At 38.4% G+C, this 23546-nt stretch overlaps 1 protein-coding gene across 1 annotated transcript in view; it reads right to left on the reverse strand.

Annotated features, from left to right (window-relative positions):
- LOC101164844 (ATP-binding cassette sub-family A member 1-like) overlaps positions 1 to 22929 on the reverse strand; it is a 208539-nt gene extending 185610 nt beyond the window's left edge. The window contains exons 1-7 of the mRNA XM_023965796.1: positions 22636 to 22929; positions 13933 to 14062; positions 8313 to 8406; positions 8081 to 8222; positions 7914 to 7966; positions 3636 to 3658; positions 1543 to 1726 (exon numbers count right to left, since the gene is read on the reverse strand). Of these exons, the coding sequence (XP_023821564.1) occupies positions 1543 to 1726; positions 3636 to 3658; positions 7914 to 7966; positions 8081 to 8222; positions 8313 to 8406; positions 13933 to 13998 (562 nt within the window). The 5' untranslated portion in view covers positions 13999 to 14062; positions 22636 to 22929. The remainder of the gene's footprint in view (positions 1 to 1542; positions 1727 to 3635; positions 3659 to 7913; positions 7967 to 8080; positions 8223 to 8312; positions 8407 to 13932; positions 14063 to 22635) is intronic.
- Between the last annotated feature and the right edge of the window lie 617 nt (positions 22930 to 23546).

Genomic DNA, 23546 nt, shown 5'->3' on the forward strand with positions numbered 1-23546 from the left:
AACGGCACATAGTTACATATTGGGCTATATAATTAGATTGAATTGAATATAGGGCACATATAAACTCTTGATTTAAAAAAAAATTGCTAATTCTGGTTGTGTTTACTGATGTGGAAGTGATTTTAAGAGGTACACGGCGGTCTGTCAAAATATCTTTTTTTTATGAGTCGCAAACAAGGTTGTGTGTTTTGTAAATAAGCTAACGCAACTAGACATGTAGCAGTGTCGTCAGTGTTCCTTTTTACGTATTACTAACATTTACTGGGAGTTGGCGTAGTCACAGAAAGGTTTGTTTCTGCTGTATACGTTTTGTTTTTATTTTCCATCTATCTGGGATCGGGTTGCGGGGCCAGCAGTCTAAGCAAAGATGCCCAGACTTCCTCCAGCTCCTCTGGGGGAACCCCGAGACTTTCCTAGGCCAGCCGAGAGACGTAGTCTCCCCAGCGTGTCCTGGGCCTTCCACGGAGTCTCCCCCCAGTGGGACATGCCCGGGACAACTCCCCAGGGAGGCGTCCAGGAGGCAGCCGGACCAGATGCCCAAGCCACCTCAACTGTCTCCTATCGATGTGGAGGAGAAGCGGTTCTACTCCGAGCTGTCTTTGGGTGACCGAGCTTCTCACCCTATCTCTAATGGAGCGCCCAGCCACCCTACGGAGGAAGCTCATTTCAGCCACTTGTGTCTGGGACCTCGTTGTTTCGGTCATGACCCATAGCTCGTGACCATAGGTGGGTATTGGAACGAAGATCGACTGGTAAATTGAGAGTTTTGCCTTATGGCTCAGCTCTCTCTTTACCACAACGGACCGATACAGCGACCACACAATGGCAGACACTGTACCAGTCCACCTGTCAATCTCACGCTCCGATCTCTCCCCACTCATGAACAAGACCCCAAAATGTTTAAACTCCTTCACCTAAGGCAGGAACACTCCTACCCACCGATAGATGGCAAACTACCTTTCTCCGGTCTGTTTTTTTTTTTACATTTTGCAAACAAGGTTAAAGGTATTTTGAATAAGCTAACGTGGCTAATGTGTAGCAGTGTCGGACAGTATTTCTTTTTAGGTGTTACTAACACGATTGGGAGTTTGCGTAGTTACAATAACATTTATCATAGTCTGACTGACTGACTTATCTCCAAATCTTTAGTCTCGCTTAATGCGCCTTATATTCCGGTGTGTCTTTCATATGACATAAGTCCAATAATAGATCATTCATTGACGCTACGCCTTTTTACTTCGTTGCGCCCTATAGTGCGGAAAATATGGTACACCTCTCATATGTTTATTTTTATCTTTGGCATTTTAATTTTTTGCCCTAATCAGAAAAATGTCAAATTAAAAAAAGTTTTTCTGTATTTTGAAAAATGAAACGCTCTGACATCTATACTTATCACATTTTCAGATGTAACAAAGTTGATATATTTTATAGCAGCAGAAGATTATTTTTTAATGGCTGCAATACTGGACTATGAACTGGTTTTTCTTTGTTATTATTATTATTACCGTATTGCAGTGCAGGAAATCTGAAATTAGGACTTACCGGAATCTTGGCTATTTTGGAAGGAGGAATTCATTGTATCCTGTTGGTCAGATGTTGGGAATCGGAAGGTGGAGTTGAAGCTCGGCTTCTTTCCGCACAGAAACATGGAAAAACTTCCGATCGGGTCGTTTTGGAAGTCCAAGGACTTCAGTGCTTTATTGGTGGAGTTCACCAACACATCTGCCTAAGAGAGTAAAAGCATAAAATAATTTTTGTAACACAAAACACTAGAGTAAGAAAAGTTTAGTTAGATTTAGCAACAACTCGGTGTGCATTTAACTTCCTAGTTAACTAGGGATTTTTATTTTATTTATTATACTAAGTGCATCATTTTTAGTTAGCAGTTAGCCGTGATAGCAGAGATTAGAGCTGGTCTGAGTCAACATTTCTATGGCAACCGCTCTCTCCAATCAGGAGCGAGCTTGTTGGAAGTCCACACTCCTTCCACTTTAAAGCATCTCAGTTGAATCTGTCAAACATTTCGAATGCTCAACATGAGTTTTTCTTTTGAATAATTTGCACTAAACAAAGGATATCAGAGCATAAACGGTTATTCTGACAAAAAAATAATGACTGAGTAATGTAATTATTTTTCAGTAAAAATCTAGAGGATTTCAGCGTGTTGGAACTACTTCCTGTTTGGAACACAAGGGTTTAAAAGGTTTTTGACGCTTCTGCATCCTTAGATGCTTTATTTTTAGTCAGTTTTATTCTTTTTTCTTTTGAAGCAAATGGATAAAAAATTGTGTCAGAAGAAAAAATGTATGTCTTTAAAAAGCGTTGCTCTGTACTTCATTGACCCTGACCTCTCTGCACCGTACGTCCTTTCTTTGTGTTGTTGTTATCACTATCATTCAGCAATGTCAGCTCTTAACTGAAGGCTTGAAGTCATTTTCCATCTCGTTTTTTTTTTTTTGCTTGAGGCACAGAGGAGTAATATTCACTCTATCTCTTGTCTGGGATTTTTTTTTTCTGTTTGAAAATGCCTGTGGGCTTAACAGCTCAAAAGCCCTCCTCTATGAACTTCCTGCCTTATCATTTATTTATTGGATTCGCTGTCCCACATATTTCCCCTCAAAGTTAACAGAATAAAAGGATGCAGGCATTCACGATCCCGACGGGATGCAACACGTGTCAAAAGATTCAAGAAGACATTGATTCTGATCAATAATTCCTAGAGAATCACATTCAATCACTGGAACACACAAGTGGACAGGAGAATTATAGCCTTGACAGCTTACTGTGAGGTGGAATATTTTATGTGATAAAAGAAATTAAAGCATTAAAAATGTTAGAAGCTAAACAAAATGTAAAAATAAAAAATATTATATTTTCTTGACCTCACAAACTTGCAAGTATAACATTAAACTTCAGAAAAGCCAGCATGAGTATAAGTGTTATTATATTTTTTGTGTAATATATATATACATACATATGTGTGTATATATATATATATATATATATATACATACATACATACGTAGATATACATATAATATATATATATATATATAATGTATGAATATATATAAATATATGTATATATATACACATATATATGTGTATATATATATAAGAAATATAACAATTGTACTCATGCTGGCTTTTTTTAAGTTTAATGTTATACTTGCAAGTTTGTGAGGTCAAGAAAATATAATATTTTTTATTTTTACATTTTGTTTAGCTTCTAACATTTTTAATGCTTTAATTTCTTTTATCACATAAAATATTCCACCTCACAGTAAGCTGTTTATATAATTTATGTCAATTATGATACTAATATTCACTTAAAAGTTTGGGCAGGGGGGCAAAGATTTTTGTTGGGGAGGGTAGATACCCTTCTTTAGCTCCTCCCCTAATACCAGCTCACTGATGTTTCCAAAGTCAGTATCTTTCAAGCGATAGCCCGTTCCTCACATCCATGTTTTCATAAATCACAGGTCATCCAGACAGAAAATGTTGCCATATGACCCTGACATGTATGATCGAACGTAGTCCCTTTTTGTCGGGTTTTGCAACCTGCTCATGGTGGTTTTACCGTGGCTTTTGTTATGCAATACCAGACTACTCCAAGTAATCTGATATTTACTTACTTTGGACTCCAGGTATCCTTGCCCTGTAAAATAAAGAAAAAAAAGTCTTAAAATTAATCGCAGAACCAATATAAAATATCAAAATAACTTTCAACAATAATTCTGAGACAATGCATGCGAGTTTTCTCATTTGACCTTTAAATACTCCAACAATGGGCTTCGAGAGATTCTTCAGACATCCTTCTTTCCTTAATCCTTCAGATTATTCATTTCTTCAGTACAAATAGAATCTGTGTCAATATGAGTCATGTTTTAATATTAGTGCTTGATTGTGTATAATTTTTTATTGTTTTGTTTCAATGTAAAGCAATTTGTGTTATGTTTTTTTTAGGAAAAGTGTAAAATAAAGTTTGATGTAAATTGATTTGAGTGTCACACTAGTAACCTCATGAGCAAACAGAGACAGGGCTTAAATGAAAAAGATGATGTGGGAGGTCGATCTGTACTATGCACAAGAGCATCTGTGCTTCTGTTTTCTCTCTGTGTGCATATATGCATATATATGTCCACAAGTTGCTTTAATGCATGGGCCATGGGACACTTCTTCATACTCAAGCATCCTTTGATTTCATTATCCTATTATAAACAAATCAATAATTCAGATTTATTCATTAAAATGCACTTCAGTTGAAGTTTTGATTTTGTATGGTATTTATATAATAATTACAGCACATAACAAATAATCAGAATTCTAGAACTTTTGGAATTGTGGATCTGTTAAGGAAATTTTAGAAAACCAGTCATCCCAAGACTGAAAAAGAAATTTCAAAGTGTGTATCTTTATACTAAACATGTCACGAAACAATATATTCTCCTGAAGATGCCATAAGTCTTGGCTGCTTGCGCGATGAACGTACAGCGGCACCTTGTTTATGGTTGGATTAAAAAAAAACATCATTGGTTTATATTCGCGAAGTAGTCATTTTATTTATTTTGTACGGTAATTACAGATGTTTGAAGGCTGTAAAACTCCTCACTACACACTTTCTACACTTTTCTCAGACAGACATGAACATTTTCACAATCATCTCTCATGTTTAATCTGTCAAAGTGCAAACCTTCAGAGAAAAAAACAAGTTGAGTTTTAAAGAATTTAAAACAAAGATCTGAATGCAGAATTGTGTAAATGTTACTGATCGCATATTCGTACAGAACAAACAGCACAGAAGAGATTGATTGATAAGGTCCACAGCCAATCAGGATGCAGAATACAATGCACTGTCAAATCGAGAAATTTAAAAATAGAAGCAGGTGAAGTTGCACAACAATATCTAGACTGCGAAAAGGCAATTGAGTTATAGCGATCACTGAAATTGGTACAAAGCTGCTTTTCTCCCCTTCAGAATCTGTTGAATTTACGTTAATTGTTCATGGATGCCTGTCTCATTTTTAAAGTTTTGCATGGACTGCCCTTATTAGATTGTATAAGTAAAAAAAAAACGTTGGCATGGGCGCTAGGGGGGTATTCAAGAAGGCATGTTTAAACTACCCTGATTTTAACCCTGAACTCTGGCTGAAATCCGCCTGAACTTGCTTACTCTGGGTATGTCGGTTCCACAACACTGGATATGAGTTAGCGTAATTACGCTCGACTTGGTAACTCTGGGTTAATGCCCGTGCACGACAAGTACATAAAGACATTCTCATTGGATCGCTGATTTCTGGAGTCACCATGGAAACGTGTGGAGAAAAAAAAGAAAGCGCTATACTCCAGTGAGACGAAGTCTGAGATTTTAATGACGGCGTATGAAGATTATACGTCCATCAAAAAAGTTATATGCTGAATCAGCAAAGAAAAAGAGTTTCTGCTTGGAGAAAAAGAACAGACAAAGTAAACGCACGAGTTTCTGTCTCATTTCTATTTTCATTGCGACGCATATATATATATAAAAAAAAATGAATAAAAGACCTAGTTCTAAAATGAGAACTCTGAATCCTGGGATATTTTCAGAGTTGCCATACTGTCCAAACAACCACCTTTGTAGCTTTTTTTTTAAAAGTAAAATTGCACTTTATCTGTTGCAGTTGCAACTAGATCCATCCCCGCCTGAAATCCGGATTAACCACTCAAGCAGGACGATTGTGTTGGAGGCCACGGTTTGCTGCTCTTTCCTGTTTCTGCTGATCAGCTGCCAGAAGATATCCGCAAAACCGTTCAAAGTATTTCAGTGTTGCTCCCCATCACTGACAGAAACAACAACTTAACACAGCAGGGTTTCAGTCCGAAAACCAGCATCTTTCCCTGTTTGGCTTCCATGCTTTATTTCTCCAACTTCTGAGATGATGATGGAGTCGCACGATCAAAGAAAATCACCTTTTTTTTTCCAACAATCCAGACATTTATGTGGATTGGAAAGATTGCTGGAATCAATGACACAGTTGGAAACCCTCACCTTATAGATCACCTATCATTACAGTCCTCAGATAGAAGCTTCAGGAGCCTGGATGACGAAGAGGAGGAGCAGGAGACGCTCCTCCAACAAGGTAGCCTCCCTGATTGAAGTGACCACCTGAGTCTTTTTTTAATCAACTCATGTCAAGAACAAAAAAAAGATAACAAAAAAAAGGACACCTTTTGCCATCCCAGTCTTTTGATGGTCCTCCATTCTTTCCCCCAGCGTTCTTGCTAATGACCTTTCCTGCTCTCGCCACAGACAGCAAGTCCCATTAATTATGTCCAGGCTTAGATCTTTGATGGATTTAATCTTGTATATTACGAGCCAGCGACCCCGAAATGCAAATGGACCACAAGCAGCTTGCTCGATAGCAGCCCACCCCCACCCCCCACTGCCCCATGCCTTTTTTGCAAATTAGGTGCCGTATGAAAATCTGAACATCATCAGGCAAATGAGCCTAATGCAAAGCCGAAACTTATCAAGACAAACGATCTGTCAGTCTGAACGACAAATTGCATCATAAATAATCATATGCCATTGTGTTTTTTGTTGGGTTTTTTTTTCTCCTGAGGGATCAAGGCGGATAACAAATCCTCCAAGTTGTCATCAGCGTGAAGGGGATACTTTCCTTGATGGAGGATGCAGAGATTTCTGCTGAAGAATAGACTATAGCAATCTGTTTTCTGTTGAGTTTTTGGTTTTTACTCTATGACTACAATATTTTTTACTCTTATACCTTAGTCACAACTGCCCTTATGTGTGAATACGGGCTACATGAGGGCACAAATAATGCCTCGTTTCCACTGAGCGGTACAGTCCGGGCAATTCCGGAGAGCCTTTTCGCTTAAGTTGGACCGTCATGGTGGATGCGGGAAGGAGACCGACTGCATAGCTTTGCCTCATTGTAGCGCGACGACAGCAAATCAACAACAACAACGATGGAGGTCATCCAGCAGCTCTTTTTCCCCCCGCTTAGCTTTTGGGACTTTGTATAAACGATTAATTTAAGATTGTTTGAGAGAAGACTGCGGGGGATGAAGAGGAATGCCGTCGGAGAGACGGTTTGGCGCTTTCTTTTGTTGCAATGACCTTTTCACCAACAACGGGTCGTTTAACGACAGTAGCTGCGCCCCAACCTTTAGGGTTTTTTTTTTCTACGGACCTACAACCAACAGGGCCCCAGTATTGGTGCGGTTGGTAGTTTCATGGGTCCATTTTATAATGGAATCGCTCAAAATACCGGACGGTATCGGTCAGTGGAAATGAGGTTTTATAGGCAAACCTGTACGGGGGCACGCAGATGGACCACCCAAGTAGGTGAGAAGCAGGCATGTAGTATACATTTTTATACACCCCCCTAAATCCTGCGCATAGGCTGCTGGTAGTTGCTCATGTGATCACTTAAGCCTGACTATTAGGAAAATATATTAATATATATTAAGAGCAACTGTTGAGGTGCGGAAAGGGACCTGCAAAACACACCTGCGCTTCCCTTAATGCCTTAGTCAAATGCATCCATATGGGGTTTGGAAGATCGGTACGATATGACTGCGTCTCACCTACTTCACTCTCACCTAACCTTTCGTGTTGTACAAGTGTTTGCTACGACCTTTTGCTATACGGATTCACCGAGTGATCTCCAACCTTAATATTTTCTGTGGGGCACACAGTACAGGTTTGCCCATTTTTTGCCTGCAGACATTCCATATCCACCCATAAGGGGCTAGTATATTATGCATCCGCTCCTTTCTACGACCTTCTTGGGGCTCGGACAACTTAAAATCCTCTGGCACCCACGTGGGTCAACCTCTTTGTGGGTGCATGTCGCTAAGGCAAAAAATGTTAAGGTTTTTGGTCAAAATAAAAGTTGTATAAGCCTTACCATTTGATAGTTCCAGCAGGAGGTTTTGCACATTAATCAGGATCTGAGACGCTCTGGTTTATGAGAAAAACACAAAATATTATAAGCAGCCTTAAATCTTTCTCAAGTTGAGGATTGAGTTAAAAAAATAAATGGAATGGAATGGAAAAGAAGGAGTCGGCTCATACATGGAGTTGTTGAAGTTATTGACTTGGCCTGGCGTCTCTCCTGGCGTCGGATCGTTGTAGCAGGGGTTGTCAATGTTGCACATCATACCTTGGAGCCAGGGCAGAAGGCCAGCTGACGGCATGGCTTTGTTTGGGTAGTGACCTAAAGAAAACAAACAGGATTTACCAGTTTTTGTTGTTTTTTTTACAATTTCTATTTACTTTTGATTTCAGATAGGAAACCTGCGCTCACATTGTCCTTTGTTAACGGGCTTGGTGGTGGTTCTGACGGCCACCAGGATGACGAACAGGAAGAGAGGCCACAGGATCTCAACCAGCAGCCGCACCTGTAGGACCGAGTCAAGGCAGAGGGTTACCTCCAAAAGAATGTCTGCACTGCCCCAAAATACAGTGCTTTTGGGGAAATATCTGTGAGGCACTTAGCTGCATCTTGGAAGTCAAACTAACTTTAAACCCACTTGTGTTTCTGTTTGGAATAAACAGTGGGGCTCCCACATTGCCTGCAGGTGGTCAGAGGATCATAACTTTTTTTAACTTTACTAGCTCGACGCCTCATTCTTCTTAAGTGGAAGGATGCTGCCCCACCCACTTTATCACATTGGATTCGAGATGTGCTTTACCATCCTAAACTTGAAAAAATAAGATTTACTGTGAGACGATCAGAGCATACATTTTATAAGGTATGGAGACCATTTCTCAACTTTTTTTAGTCTACCATCTACAAGTGTGACAGAATGATGCCCCTTTATTTTTTCTTCTTTCTTTTCATTACGTGTGTTGATGTATTTGCACTTTACTCATTGTTTTTTTTATATATGCTATTTCACCTATACTCTGACTGATTTTATATTTTCATGTCTCTCTGCTTTTAACTTGTACCATTTTATTTCCTTAAATTATCTTTACTATAATTGATATTGCTGTATATGTCACTGACAGCAGCAGGGGGTGGTTGACTGGGTTTTGAATTTGTTTGCTTTTTGCTTTAAAACTGAAAACTTAATAAATATAGAAAACACTAAAAAGAACAAGTGCAAACTACATGGCCCTTGTGCTATCGTGTGGGGTCAAAATGACCCCACCCTTACATTGACGTGTTCTCCCTACCATGACAAAGGTGGATAAAGGTGGAAAGATTTCATGTAACCCGTGGACACCAGTGAAGATCACAAATCATTGAAGAAAAAAGGTTCAGAGCACTGTCTAGTGGGTCTAGATGACCCCACTCCCAATGTTAAAGTCCCTCCAAGGGATAAATTGACACATTTTTTCTTGCATTAGTTAACACTTTTTTCCATGAAAGTAGATACACTTGTTTAATTCTTTGTCTTATTTATTCAGGGATATGTCTCATAAATAAATAAACATTTTTTAACTATTTTAAAATGTGTTTCTAACTGTGATATTAAACGTCAACACTTCTCTGAAATATATGCAAACATTTTGAAAGCTTGTAAAGTAAAAAAAACTGAATATAAACAATAATTTAAAACTGAGTTTATTTTTCATATATGGATCTTTACCTGAATTAAAAAATAAATAAAAGTAAAATCTCTGATGGTGTTTAAGAGGAAAACTTACTAAAACATAAAATACATTTTCTTTTGAAATAAAAATAAAACAAAAAAAGCTAAAAACTAACTATGTAAAGAAATGTATGTTTAATTTTTAGTTTTATTTTATTACAAACATTTTTTTAGTCCACTACAAAATTTATTGTTTTCAATGGAGTGCCTGCTCACAAAAAAACAAAAAAAAATGTGGGAAAAATAATTTTAAAAATTTAGTTATTTGAAAAATAAATCCACCAGTAAAAATTTATACTGGTCTCACTTTTAGTGCACAACTCTAGGAAGAGTGAAAGGGAATTTTTTAAGGTATAAGATATTCATTTTTCTTTACATAAAAAATGGATTTGTAGGAATAAATAAATAAATAAAAATATTCATAAAGCAGACCAAAACATTGTTCATTTAATATATTAAATCAAATTAAACTAATACGACACATTTAGCGTCGGTTAGCAAAGTGATACTGGGATGGTTTATTCCCTTTAAGAAAACCCAAACAACAGGAGGAGCCTTGTTTGGTGCAGACAATCCAGCAGTTAGTCAAACAAATTTTTATTAGATGTGTTTTTAGGCAAATGAATCACCTTCAAATTAAGAGGTGAAACGTTTTTATGGTCTGATGTTTGCCAACATCATTTACTTACTGAATAAAGTCATTGTACACTCCATATAGACTAGTCATAAGTTATGACACGCTTTTATAGGATATATTTAGCCGGCGTAGCACTGCTTCATAAAAGGGAATCATCAGTACATTGATTTGTTTATCAGTAGAATTATATGCATATTTGTAAAGACCCGCTCTAATTGAAAATGGCATTTGTGGGGTTTTAACATGTTCTTGTAGTGTTTTTCTGAAGACGGAAGACATATATTTAAAAATAAAATAAGCTCAAATTTGCATTTCTGAGTGTTTATTTGAATTGTTGTTAATCAGTAGCAAATGAAAAATAAAAAGAAAAGCTGTTTGAGAAAGGTCGTATTTGTGATGTAGAAAACACGCTGGGCGTGGCCTAGCTTCCAGCGCCGCTCCAGTCGTTGACGATCCATGTGCGTCTTAGATTTTTCCTCGTCTGAGCTGAGCAGGAAGGTAAATGTAGGGGTGTGAAGAGAGAGCTCTCAGCAACGTTTGGGGAGGGTGGGGTTGCACCGCACCAATGATTCCATTCACAACTCAGCTGCAGAAGTACTGCTGCTCTGGGTTGCACGGTGGCGCATTGGTTAACGCTCTCAGAGCCTAACAGTGATCTACAGAAACTATGTCCTAGAAAACAACACAGGTTTTAAGTTTTTGGCTAAAAACAGATTTATTATATATGAATAATTAATCATTATTTCACATCGTGAAACCCCTTCGGTTGGGTTTGTCCATCCAGCGAGCCCTCACAAGCTAAAGTTGGCTGACCCGCCCCCACAACACAACCCCCCTGATGGAACAACCTGCTCACATCCATCCGCTGATATCCCAGTGTGAGCATTGCCACATGTTCAGGCATCCAATGACACCAAGAGATGACATTGTCTCAAAAACTACACAAAACTACACTTCCATAAAAGAAAAGAAACTAAACAAAGTGTTGTTTGGAATTCACCGAGTGCGGTTTGTGTGGCGCCGTACCCGTCAGAAACGGCGTGGAGTCCGCTTTTACTGTCTAGCAGCCCCAGGCATTTGCCAACGGATACAATATAGTCTTTGTGAATAGATAATCTCTCCCTATGAAATTATGTGAAATAGTGGACCATAAAATCAGTTTCATGCCTGTTATAAAATCTTAAAATGCTTGGTGAGGCATTGCTATAATTGGTCATTAACCTCCACAAGCCCTCCAGAAGCACCATTGTCCTTGCTCCCTCCCGCTGGTTTGTCTAATAACAATATTTCATTTCTGCGTTGGCCAAATCTTGCGCATTGCCCATTTATACGTTCATCAGGAATGTGTTTTCATGTATTTATTTATTTATTTATTTTCCCCTCCTTAAAAAAAAAAGAATGTGTTTGTTATGTCTATGAAGACTCTCATTCATCCAGGTTGGTTCTTCTGTAGTAGGTTTAGCGGTTGTCATCTGGACTTGGATTTAAAGTTAGACCAGTTAGGGAGCGAGTCACTGGCTCCCCAACCCCCAGCTGAGGACAAAGGACTCTAAACGACCCAAAACCATAGAGGCTAAGTTCGACAATACCATCCAGTTTCAGGTCCAACTCCTCCCCCATGAGCGCATATATACCAGCTCTTCGACCAGCCAATTCAGAATTGACAAAGCCTCTTGGATAAGAGGTGAAACGTCTTCCAAGTTTAAATCCAATTCCAGATGACAGCCGCTAAACCTACTACAATGTGTTTGTTAACCAACACAAACTAACAAGGTGAATGTTTTTCCAGAACAAAATGACAATTTCTTCATTCCATCGAGGCCTTTGGTGACGCTCTTCTGCGAGTGAAAGAAAATGCATTTGGTTCACGAGAAACCCTGCTGCCATTGAACCCCCACCCCACAAACAAAACAAGTGGGTGGCTGCTCATTACGTCTGGAGCCTCGACTAAACTGCAGCAAAACTTCATGGAGTCATGTTGGATCCTAGATATAACACTTTCTACAGACTTTTACTTTGTAGCACACTGTATTCTCTGCCATAATACAAAAAAGAAAAACCCATATTCTGCTTTTATTTGTTAATCTTGAGAGCATATAGTTAAAAAGCAGAAAATGTATTTAGGCATTCAGAATTCTGTTTAGTAAATAAATAAACATAAAAAAAAAATTAAACCAAATGCAGTGCTTTCTCATAAAATATTGTTTTGTTTTTTTTACATATTTTTAGAACATTTTTTTTGATTTTTCTTTAGAAGATTCAAATATAATACACAGTCTGTTGAATTAAGTTAAACATCCACTTTATTCCCAATAGTATTTATGATTACATATATTAAAAACATAGATTAATCCAATTTGTGTATGCGTATTGAGGTACATATATATATATATATAAAAAATATAAAAATAATGTAAAAATAATATAAGAAAAGGAAAATTTGAGAATGTTATTGATCCCATAACGGAGAAATTATCTTGTGACCATAACTCTGTTAAAAATGTAAAAAAAATGTCAATAAGAAGCTGGATGTCTCTCAAATTTGGTTGATATTAAGAAGATAATGAAACAAAAACATCTAAGCTAACTCGTAGCTACAGTAGGCTAACTTGCTGCCGACCATTGCGGCAGTAAAAGAAAGTTCAAACTAAACAAATAAATAAATGTCAGTATAGGAGCAAAATATCCAACCTACTCTGTCGCTTGAAAATTCTGTCTTTATTTTTAACTATCGCTACATCACTCAGTTGAATCAATGTTTTGGGACTCGATGTCTGTGCCTAAACAAATCGCATTCAAAACAGAAATGTGAAACTGAACGTTCTGTTTATTTGTAATGCTTTGTGCGCAATTTTGTTTTTATGCAAATAACGTTACAATGACTACGCTAACCCTGAACCTTGTAAGTCAAAAACAAAAGAAAAACTGTCAGACGCAGCTAAATGTTAGCGTATTCCCAATAACGCCCAATCAAACATTTTTAAAAAGAGCGCCGTGTAGTTCAAAATGGCGACTATGTCAGTCAAGGTGCTCTGGATTGTATGGCTCACTGTTATTCTCTGAAATAAATTAAAGCTTTTAACTCCCAGTGTGCTAAACGCAGTCATTGACCAAGAAAATAAACTAAAACCTTGAATGAAGGAAAATGTTCTTTTGGAAATATTACGTTTGTGTCTATTCCTATACAAAAATTGTTGTCATAAATTTAAAAAAAAAAAACAGCACAGAAAGCAGATCGATTTCAACTAAATCAGACTAAAAGTATTCATTTATTTTTCTAGCAAGTTAAAATATAATTTCAAACTTCTTTCTTAAAGCCTTAAGTCATCAAGACCTAACTTTTTTTTTTTTTTTTATCTTTAAGGTTTTAAAATACAGGCAAGGACACATAATGTGCACAAGAGATAGATCACCAGAAATTGAAGGTGACACTTTGAATTGGTTGGCATTAAGATAAGATTGTTCTTGTTCTCTGGAGGGAAAGTAAAAGGCAGCTTATTCCTTTAAGAGACAGTTTTTGCTATAAATCCTCCCCTATTACATCTCCCTCCCATGAATAACTTAGTTGCCCTTGATAACACAACCCTGGGACCAGATCCTCATTTTCCCTCCTTTGCTGACCAATCTTGACATAAATACATTGATTTAAAATAAAAAAAAAAAATGTGGAATTGTGAGCGCAGGAATACCTTTTGTCTCTTCCGGAGAGTGAAGTTCTTCCACAAGAGCAGGGAGAACTGCGTCAGGAGACCCATTACAGCTTATCCTGGCAATATCCTGCCGAAGAGTCGCTATGGCAACTGGCCCACTTAATAAACCCTGGAGGGAATAAAAGGCAGAGTTTGGTTTTAATACAGAGAAGCAATGCATCTTGGGGGAGTGCCACTAATCATCCACTTCCCCAGGCCTTGGGGCTTACGGTGCAGCACCTGTTCAAAGAATTATTATCACCTCCATGCAGCAAATCTTAGGATAGAACGATGTCTCAGCATGTGGAGGTTACACGGTTTGGCTTCCTGGTATGTTGACTCTTTATGAAAAACTATGTGTTACTGTTTCCTTCAAACTGTCAGAATAAAACCCAATTATTTCTCCTCCTTTGAAAGAGAATAACTACCTTATGAAGTCTTAAAAAAGAAGAATTGATCGCACTCATTTGTAGCTTCAAGAACCTTTGTAATCCTAAAATACAACCTAGAATGAGTTCGAAATTCAATCGTGTTTCACGAAAAGGAAAAACTCAAAGGTACACACATATTTCTATGATGGATTGTTGTTTTTCTCTTTTCATAACATTTTGTTGAGTAGATAACCAACTGAACGGGTTTGTTGTGCTGGTTTTATGGCGCTACATCAAGCATGACCTTTATTAAAACTGTCAGCCAGTACAGTCTGTTTACAATAGAGATACTGTGAAGTACGGTGTGACTCACAATAATACCACAAGTAAGGTGTACTTTCTAGGTATTGTTCATACGTAAAGCAAAACAGGCAATTTACATCTTTTATTTTTAAACCCTTTAACAACAGTGCTTTAGCTTCAGTGTTGACATTCTTTCAAATATCGTAACTCTTCGACCGTTTACACAATTAACATAATCGTAGTGGATTCTCAGGTGGAGAAGTACTGCGCTGACATTCACAGCCTTGAGGCGTATAAATCAACTGAGTCTGCCATGGAGACAAGCGCCTTTGCGCCCTCAAAGGTCTTCAAACTATCAAAGAGTTACGGTATGCCATAGATGGCGTGTAACTGAAGCCATATTGGCTGAGTAAGAAATTTTTTCAAAGACAGTTGGTAAATAAAACACACCTTTCTTTAGACTAGACTGGAGAAGTGCAGTCCAAAACTAAAAAAACTACTGCTATCTTCCAGAACTTCATTATATTTTTCTCATCCCCATTCTTGTTCTTTTTTTTAAATTTAATTTGTTCCTTGGACTAATGCGGGACAGTAAGTCCTTGTTAATTTTCATTATTTTTTTCTTTAGTGCAAGTTTTTCAAGGTTATAAACTGGCCAATCAAATGCTTCAATAAAAGTAGGGAGTGGCCTGCTGGCCCCCCACGTTTTTTTCGTGTAGCCCGCTTTCAAGCGGTAGCAGTGTGGACTTCCAACAAGCTCTGTAGTGATTGGTGAGAGTGGTTGCCATGGAAACAGTGAATCAGATACAGGTTTGGATACAGGTCAAAGCTAACAAATTTCTAACAAAACAAAACAGAAAAATCATCATGGGAATAAATTTAGCAACTCTGATTAGCTCAATTTTTGGGGGGAATATAATACTTATTATGTGCTTTTCTCATATTCCTTTAACTTTTGTGCGACTAAAGGTGAATTGAAAAACTAAGCTAGCATCCAAAACAGCCAGAGGAATGGGATGGACATTTTAGCCCAAAGGTAAGCCTAACAAATGCGCCCCCTTTAACGCTCCATTTCCTCTTTGTGTCCAGGTTCCATCATCTCTCTGTGAGTTTACATTATTTAATGCTACTTCATGGATGTTTTATTTGCTAACACAGGAAAGGGAAAGCTGCTTCACGGTCAAAAGCTTGAAAAATAGTCTCTGGTCAAAGATTGTAGGACAAATCATATTACTAGACATGTACTTTGTTTTATGTCTTCGTCAACATGTGGGATCTTTTCTATTCGACAAATCCCAGAGTCTGTGAAAGGATTACCCCCTTTGTTACACTAATTCTTGTACTCCTTCCTTTATTATTTGCACCACTCCATGTTCCGTCTGCCCTTTGAAGCGGGGAGTTGGAACAAAGTGGGCAAAGAAGAAAAAGCTGGTGCGGTTGCGTAAGGCTTAGTGCACGCATGAACGCTCAACTCCATCAAATTCTTGGATAATTGAGTGTGCGCCCCGCGCTAGCGAAGCTTTCAGGCCTCGCCTTTCCAAACATGGGATGCACAAGAAAAAGGACAAAAACAGCTTGGTACCTCCTCCACTCTGAAATCACGTCAAGCATGAAGAGTAAACAACATCTCAGAGAAGACTCTCCAGCCATGTGTCAAAAATGTGTTTGCGTCGGTAGCCAGGTTATTCTTTAACATATGGTGAGTTTGTGTGGGCGGAAAGTACTGGAAACACCCAGCTCAAGGACCAGCTTCTAATTTCAATTTAAAAGAGCAAGATAACAAATAAGCGAAGGTACGACGGAGAGGGCTTGCTTTCCTCCAAATGAAAAACTACTTTTACTTAAAAGTACACTAAGAGAAGCAAGCCTGTTCTTTCACATCAATTTGAATTAGGTTGCAAGTACACTATAGCGATCCTGCTCTGGCATTAGCTTTACATTATATCATCTGTTCCAAAGAGAGCTTGGAAGAGACAAAATAAATAGAATGCCAGGTACAAAGAACATGGCTTCTTAGGTTCTTCTAAACTCAGACACGGTTGTGTTCTTTCACATAGCCTACATGTTTCGATGGATGTCTTCCAGACATATTAGAAGAACCTAAGATGTCAGTTAACATATACAGACACTATGAACTTTATTGAAATAATTCAAAGACAATGGGATGCTGCACGCGTGACCGCTTCCAATGAAAAGTCACGCAGTTTGGGCTTCTGCGTTCAAAGCTCTGGCATTCGTTTATTGCTACCAAGTTTTTAAGTCCTTTTTTTTTGGCTCTATGTACAAAAAATTGACAGTCAAACCAGCTGAACTTTCACTAATCGGACTTTGACTCAGATTTGATAGTGACGCATGGGTAGCATCCTTTTTAATTCACAGAAGTGCCAACAGTTTCATAAGTTATCTTGAAGGAGAAATTCTTAATTGTGATTTCTTCCCAGCTGGACATACAGAAAGCCTTTCATATTTCGGAATGGAGCTGTGAAAGTAAGAAAGACCTGAGCAGTGTTTGTGAGATTTGCGATGCTTCGACATTCCGCACCAAGCCTTTGTAGCTACGTTCACTAGTATCGGGCGCAACACTCCAGTGTGAACACCAAAAGCTACAAGCGTGTTCAAGAACCCGCCTTTTCATCGCTCATCAGCTGTCCAGTGTGATGCAAGCACAAATGAAGAGTTCAGGATGTTAAAAATATATTAATATTTATCTAAAATGAGCCTTTTTTCTACACTGAGAAAGAAAGGTTTGAAGGTACCGACCCTTAAGAAATCCACAGTTTGAATTGATGTTACGAGTTACCTCCATCCTGACCCACTTTTATGGTAAGAGAAAGTGGAAAAAGATTTATAAAAAGACTTCAAACCCCTCCATAATCCAATTTTCCCTGCTTCACTCATGTCCTCACTTGGTTCCATAACTTCCCTTTTTTTCTTTAAATTGTGTCCAAATACTTCGCCTCCGTTTTTTGTATTTATTTTTTAGGTGAAGAGCATGAATCATTGATTCCAGTAAGCCTGGATCCACAAGCTGCATACCTGTTCTTCTGCCATAACTAGAGCAGATTTTTGATTTTGTCATAAAGAAATATAGATTTAGAGAATTTGCCCGTGGACTGGTTAAACATAAATTCCTCTTAATACCTGTTAAGGTGGTTACTTTGCTGGGGACGGCCAGGGTGCAGACGTAAAGTGGTCGACGTCTGACGCAGGTTCGGTTCCCGCCCCTCCCACTCGTGTGTCAAAGTGTCCTGGGCATGACACTAAACCCTACACTGCTCCAGGTGGTTATAGGTTGTCCTCAGAATAAGGCAGCCACCGAAAATGTCTTCAAACAAACAATTGTTTGAGTGTTTTTACTTTTTAGAGTTTTGTTCAACAATTGACCATTTTATCAAGCAGATAGTTTCTTGCAGTAGATCAACCAAAATGAAGACAATAATCAGGCTATTCAAGCCCTTTCAGAGGCTGCTGCTTGTGATGATATCAAACCTCTCTTTTCCCTGCATCTTACACGCCACATTGATTTTATATCAACTTCGCCGGTGCTGCTTCACCCTGTTTTCCCCTTTGCACCACTGAGAGTCTCTCCATCCTGAATCCCTTGGTCAGCACAAGTCCAATACAGACAACATATCGTCCTCGTGAAAGAACGCCGGCACATTTGGCCTTCTCCAGTTAGCCTATAAACAGCCGTGTCCTTCAGCCTCCCACTTTCTACACTGTAATCACCAGCCTGTGGCAGACGCAAAACTCTCCTTTGTGTCGCCGCGTTGCTTTCCGCTGCAGTGCTGCACCCCAAGCAATCAGCGCCCTGCTCCCCCCAAGCAAGTCTTAGAGTTTACTGACCCCCCAAGATGGAAACTTCATTTTCTTTTGGAGCCACATATTGAATTTTTCTGAGTTTCTAAACAGTCTAGTCAAAACTGATCTAATCCAAACTCCCACCTAGGCCGCACAAAGCCAAAGCATTTAGCTTTGAGTGTGTGTTTGTGTGTTGACGGCACAAAACCAGGGAATACAATTTTATTTATTTTTGACTGCCATCCTAACCAAGGTGTTGCCGACTTTTACCCAAAAGCAAGCGATAAACTCTTCAACGGGCCCAGTGACACAAGCTATAACAAGCCAAGAACGGGAATTGGATGGACCAAGCGCAGGTGGGAATTAAAGAGAGCGGCTCAGAGGCAAAGAAACAGGCCAAAGCCAGAAAATGTTGAGGGTTCTCATGCAAATTGGAAGTTGAATGGAATGAGGAACGTGTGAGAAATGAGAACAGCTCATGTTAGACGATTCAAAGTCAGAATGAGAAAGTTTGGATGGGTTCACAGAGGGGTCAGGGCCAGGTTGGAGGGGTTAGAGCTGCCAGACAGGGAAAGATTAAAGTGAAATTTAGTTAAGGAAAAGAAAAGTCTCCGTTTCTGCTCTTGCAGCTTCTGATTGGCTGGACACACCCGATCCAGTAAAACAAGTATATCTGAATGACATGTCAAACAGCCCTCGAGGCTTGGCGTTAGTCTGCATAAAACACAGGAAGTTGATTTTCAAAGAAACTTTAATTCAAATTTTGCCCGGCCAGTAGGACGCTATTGCATATTTTTGTTTCAAAACCTGCTGTACCTCATACCATAATAAATTTTACATGTCGGCGATTTGTTTAGAAAATATTTTTTTTCCAAAGTAGACTGTTTTAAATAAGCAAAACTCATATTCACCTGAAAAAAAAAAGCTTCCTTCTATGTACAAGTGAATACTGAGTCGGTTCATTACAGAGTGAATGCAATTGGACAATCCAGCATTTTCAGAGGTTTACACCAAAGCTTTAGCTCTAGAGTTTACATTATTTCGACTGACGTAACTAATTCTTCAATCGATGACACAGTTATCGTAAATCTGATTATTTTGCTGTGGAGAAAATCGGTTTTGCGGTGTCATAGAACCCTTCAGTGCAAAGCTGAAATAAAAGGCCAATGTTTTCTGTGTCAGGATCAGCGGATCCACGTGGATCGCATTGACAGTCAAAGATTAACGGTATGCTAAGGAGCGTGTGGTATTTAGATGTCTCTGGCGACATCTTCGGTCTCGGGCCTTGGTGCTGTGTGTTCAAGTGAGCACTTATTTAAAAGTTGTTGTAAACGTGTGTATACACGCAGTTTAAAATTCAAGCATCGCCACGCCAGTTTTTAAGGCACTTTTCGGGCATAACGAACCAAACCTGCGGCTATCGAGTGCATCATGAAAGTTAAACAGTTTAAGTTTGACCAATCAATGACCCTTTTAATCCAAAGACGTGCCAGTCGTTTAAAAATTGTTCATGAGGTGAAATTAATAATTGCGCTTTGTGTTCGGCCAAAATTATACAACACCAAGACTTTCATATATCAGAACAGAGGTGTGAAAGAAAAAGCAAGATTTCAGAGATTTGCACCACTTCAACATTTTGCACCAAGCTTCTTTCAACTGTGAGATGTGTACATAGCATTTAAGGGTTAAGAAGTAAAAGTTACAGAGTACTTAGCCTTAATATGGGTTGCTATGCAGTCGTGGAATAAAGAGAAGGAGCTATCACCAAGTCTTTGAACTGTAAAGTGTTACATTAAAGCCAGGTTTTCTCTTTCTTCATAGTTTTTTACTGGTCAGTACGTCTGTGAGCGTCTGTGAGCCACAACCACTCTGACCAAAAAAGCAGCTGTCATCTGCATAAAGCTATCCAAAAGATTGGTCATTGAAAAAAAAAAAAATTACGTATTTTATAATTGTGACTTTTAAACCAAAGAGCAAGATTTTAACCTCAGATGTTAGTGAAAATATGTTCTGTCATTCCAAGCAAACATATTAACATCTTAAGGTTGCTAAATCGAACAAGACAAATAGGCAACAAAATTATTAATTTTCTCAAAAATATACCAGCCTGTTTTGTTTTTTAATTTTTATTGATAAGGCTGCCAATGTATGAAACAGTATATTTCTGTAACATATAAAAATAATACTAATTTAACAACTGAAGTGAGCACTGTTAAGCATGATTTCATGCAATCGTCAGGCTAACCGATGCGTGGACCCATAAGCATCTGTTTTGGTTGAGAAATTAGGCAACTCATGAGAGGAGAAATGCAGCTGAATTCTGCCGCTGAACCATGACAACTGCTGAGTTGCCAATGTCCTCTATGACAGGATAAAAGATGACATAAGCATTTTTGAGTGAAAGATATTTCCAGAAACAAAGTTTGGACTTAGGTGATATTGAATACGATTTGGTATTCAGAGTACACTCTGCTCCCTGGAATACTAAAATTCTTGTGTTGAATGTTCAAAACTGTTGATTGACAGATTCTCCCGAGCGAGCTTTAAAGTGGGTAGGGTTGTGGACTTCCAACCACAAAGACAATGACTCGGACAAATTCGGACCAATCAAGTAACTCATTTTGCAAAAAAATGGCGACTGATCTGACGTCAGTTCTCAAACTATTTTTATCAGACACGGTTTGTTTTTGTCAAACGTACATTACATGTTTCGGCGGAATACCATCCACCTTCATCAGAGTCGACCTGATGAAGGTGGATGGTATTCCGCCGAAACATGTAAGGTACGTTTGACAAAAACAAACCGTGTCTGATAAAAAATAGTTTAAGAACTCAGTTGTAGTCACAATGAACTTTATTGAAGTGATCTGACTTCATTTCATTGAAACCGGAAGTAGTCCATTTTCAATACACTTTTTTAATTTGCATTTGCAATTTACATATGACACTCGCCTGTTACGACTCTGTATGATCGACTGCCTACCCCCCCATCTTAACGTCTTATCCCCCCTCTCTCACATCCCATTCTCTCCCACTCCTTTCCTTTTCCTTCCGGTCCAACAAGGAATGCGTATAAATAATAATAATAAATAAAGCTTAGCCTCAAATACAAAAGGGGTTTATACAAATATACACTCTGTTAGTCTGAAGATTCATTAACCTCTGTTGTAAGTAAAATCTGTCCAACACAAGAGGTCTTCAGCTCTGATCTGCTTGCTCAGCGCTTGGACAGGACAAAAAAAGAAACCGGTCGTAGGTCATTTTCTGTGGCTGATGTCACACTCATTTAGTCCAGTTCTCATATACAGTCAATGATTAGAGCTCACAATATTGTGCTATACTGTTCCTTTGTATATAGCCATAAAAAAAGTTACTGATTTCTTGTTTTATGGGTTTAAGACAGAGAATAAAAATTACATTTACTGGAACAAAAAAACAAAGCATGTTTTTTTCAAAAACACACATTTCTACATTTGTTCCCACAAGGTTCTGTTTACATAGCTGGATTTTGATAATTAAATATGTTTTTATCATTGAACATTGTTTAAAAAAAGCTTTTAATCTAATATGTACTGAAATATTAAAAAAATGGAGGAGTAGCACTTTTAATTTCTGGGAAAAATGTGACTTGTTAATAAAATATATAATAACAAATAAAATCCCAACTATTAAAAACATATGATAAATTAAGCATACAGTAACCAGTGAGAGCTGTTGTTTATTGGCATATGATGGTAAAAAGGATGTACACAATGTTACTTAATGCTGCCAAAGTTCAAGGTAAATGATTAGCATGGGAAAAAAAGTTACTCATCTGCAGCATAAGTTCAAAGTTTCTGCCCTTAAATCGTTTACGAAATGTGATTTTTCCTTTTAAATCCTTTAAAAATCCTAAATCAAACCTTAAAATAATCAGAATTTTTCTAAAAGTGTTAACTTTTGTAAAGAAGTGTGTGTGAAGAAAATCGTGCATTTTTGTTTCAAAGCTATTCTATAGAGGATACAACCAGGTTTTCTTTTTTCAAACAAAATTTGTGACCTTGGCCGTGTTTGATCAACAAGAGCAGAAATATGGATTCAGAGTTTGTGGGTTTCTAAGCCTGAGCAGACATTGGGAATAGAGACTAAGCTTGCAAAACAACAACAGACCTAAGACGGCATCACTAGAGGTTTAGCTTCAAAACCTGTGTCCTGTTTTGGCAAGAGCAAACTGTCAGAATCAACTCACCTCCAAGCTGTGCGGTCCTCACCCATCAGTGCGTCTTAGATCCGGCGGACAGACGGAAGGTTTGTGAGGATTTTTTGGGTTTTTCTTTTTTGTTTACTCACACAGAATAAAAAGCAAGCCTGTCTCTGTGTCGCTTCCTGCCTCACCTCTCATTCTCACTCTTTCACCCAGAGTCATAAAAGTAGGCAAATGACCTCTGTGGGATCTGTCATAGTGACTGTAGCCATAGTGGTGCCCCTGCTGGAAAGCACACAGTGGAGTATTTTCTGAAAGCCTTTGATCGGGCTGAGGTGAAACGGCTGCTCTCACCTGTACCTAATCAGGCTGATTTGGTATGCAAAGCTTATGCAAGATGAACGTTCTGTTTCTCTTTGATGGCGTCACCTGTTGACTTGACATGAAGTCCCACTCCAATCTTTTTTTTTTTTTTGTGTCTATTGTAAGGGCGCTCCCAGTGGTCTTTCAATTATGATTATGTTGTTTTTAGCCACCTTCTTTTGTTTTTGTTGAAACTTTCGTTTTCTAGGACATCATTTCTGCAGAGCTGCAGCAGTTGTGGGCAGGACTGTTGGCGCAGCGTAAGCCTGCCCCACTACCCGACATCCATCTATTTACATGTTTGAATCATATTAGTAGGTTTAAAGGTTGTCATCTGGACTTGGTTTTTAAAGTTGAAGGCGTTTCACCTCTTATCTATCCTTAAAAGGTTTTTTCAATTCTGAAATAGCTGGTAAACGAGCTGGTTTATTTTTCACGGAGACTACATGATTTCCGGTCATTAGGAGTCCTTTGTCCTCAGCTGGAGTTGGGGAGACAGTGGCTACCCTCCCCAACCTGGTTATCTCTTCCAGCTTTTAATGACCGAGGTGAAACTGGTTCTGTTTGTTTGGGTTTCAGAACACTGCTGTAGA

The sequence above is a fragment of the Oryzias latipes genome, chromosome 18 (assembly GCF_002234675.1).
Source record: "Oryzias latipes chromosome 18, ASM223467v1".
In the NCBI taxonomy this organism is placed as follows: domain Eukaryota; kingdom Metazoa; phylum Chordata; class Actinopteri; order Beloniformes; family Adrianichthyidae; genus Oryzias; species Oryzias latipes.